Source organism: Lolium rigidum, chromosome 4 (genome assembly GCF_022539505.1).
Source record: "Lolium rigidum isolate FL_2022 chromosome 4, APGP_CSIRO_Lrig_0.1, whole genome shotgun sequence".
In the NCBI taxonomy this organism is placed as follows: domain Eukaryota; kingdom Viridiplantae; phylum Streptophyta; class Magnoliopsida; order Poales; family Poaceae; genus Lolium; species Lolium rigidum.
This window is the reverse complement of record NC_061511.1, coordinates 142023907-142025832: the sequence shown is the minus strand read 5'-3', so window position 1 is coordinate 142025832 and position 1926 is coordinate 142023907. Positions and strand designations below refer to the sequence as shown.

Sequence of the window (1926 nt, the reverse complement as noted above, 5' to 3'; positions counted from 1 at the left end):
AGGACAGGCCGAGGGCAGAGACGCCGAGGGGCTCACCTGGCCGTCGGCGTGAGGTGACGTACGCCGAGGGCCAGCCGTACGCCGACGGCGAACCTACCTATGCCGAGGGACCTGGACGCCGAGGCCATACGCCGAGGGCTGCCGTCGGCGTAGCCTACGCCGAGGGCAGCCGGCCGTCGGCGTCTCGGGCGATTCCTGTAGTGATGGCTTCATAGCTTGCCCTGACAATGCTTAATAGTTGCCTCAGCTGTTATCATGTGTGCTTACTCTGTTGTGTGCCTATGTCCATCTGTGTTGTGCTTCGTAACGGCTAGCTATAGGGTAAGAGCACAAGTTAAATAGGGAGGTAACATCATCGTTGGTTAGCACAAAACCAAACAGACGATTCTTTCCTCATCAGCCAACATTTGGGCGATTGTTGCGTACGAATCGATGGACCAAAACTACACCATGAAACTTTGTTGGGATCCAAACATAGTGCACCTACAGATTCAAGCTTCCTTTCTCTTTATGCAGCATCCAGTGGGCCAAATCAAGAAACAACGATTTCGCTGCGAGCAACTAATCGGGCCCCTAGTGAGCGCAAGGTGCTTGTTGTATAGTACTAGTTCATGAAACGTGTGACCTGTGTTAGTTAATGAGTTCGGTATTGGAAAACCATGACAATGGTCATGCACTGATGCTGTATTTTTCCTGTGTGCGCGCGCGCCTCTGCCTGCTGTACTCCGCTCTCCTAGATTAGCACGGCTCCATCAGGGAACGGAGCTTCAGAACCATCACGATCACGGCTACTGAAGGTGGACGCTAACACAACTTCATGACTAGGTAACGGCGCAACTTCAGGTGGATGAACCTATTGAATGGCTCGACAAGATTATGTTCTGCCTTCAATGGGTCATAAATGGATCAGCTGGCTATCGACATCTATCATGAATGATTTCACATGAAACGACCCCAAAACAGTGCAAGCGCAACAGTGGCGTCGGCGGTGCCAGCGAGTGAGTGGCATTGTTTGCCCAAAGATGTGTTCGTTTAATCACGCAGTGACCATTGGCCAGTATAGCAATATTTAGTGCGGATATATATCTGTCGAAGGGATTACACGAGACTTCGAGACCCATCTTCATCCGTCGACCCAAATTACCCATCCAAGCACACAGTTTATTTCGTACACAACCCACACCATAGACATAGACCATACACGTACGATTCGCGCGTACAGAGCTCTGCGACGGAGCAACCGGCGGCGACAGGCCGGAGGGCGGCGGCGCGGCGCCTAGCAGCGCGGGATGGCGACGCCGCAGGTCTTGAGGGTCTTGCGGGCGTTGTCGCTTTTGATGTAGACGGCATACGCCGGGTTGCGCGCGTACTGGCAGAAGCAACCCCGCTGCGCGCGCAGGCTGGAGCAGCACGACGCCGACGGGGTGGACCCGGTGAGGATCGGGTCGGCGCACACCGCCAGATTACTCGCGTTGCACTGAGCCGCCGAGGCGCCGCCCGCTGTCACCACAAGCACCACCAGGACCAACATCGCCGCCGCCTTCCCCATGGCCGGCCGAGACCTTGTCAAAGCTTTCTTCTGATAGAGCAAGTGCGGAGGAAGTGTGTGATGCGGTTGCTAGTACACGGGAGGCGCCTTGCTGGTATTTATAGGCAGGAGGCGCCGCTCAGAGGCAGCCCGCTCGTCCTGCGTGAGCACAAGCTAGTGCGATGGAGTACCCTGCGCTTGACGCTTATGCCCTTGGTTCGGTCGAGTAATTAAGTACTCCCACCCTGCATGAATAAGTGTATGTTTAAAAATAGAAATCTTTAGGACCCTAAATTTGTATCACGAGATCCGTTTTGAAATATAATAATTTTGTAATATTAGATGTCGTATATGTTGCTATTTTTTTATTAGTAGTTAAGGAACTTTGAATGCTTTGA

At 53.1% G+C, this 1926-nt stretch overlaps 1 protein-coding gene across 1 annotated transcript; it reads right to left on the bottom strand.

The window, feature by feature from the left end:
• Window positions 1–1102: 1102 nt before the first annotated feature.
• LOC124708616 (non-specific lipid-transfer protein 2P-like) lies at window positions 1103–1691 on the bottom strand. The gene has a single exon (XM_047240297.1). The coding sequence runs from the start codon at window positions 1547–1549 to the stop codon at window positions 1277–1279; it is 273 nt and encodes a 90-aa protein (XP_047096253.1). The 5' UTR covers window positions 1550–1691; the 3' UTR covers window positions 1103–1276.
• Between the last annotated feature and the right edge of the window lie 235 nt (window positions 1692–1926).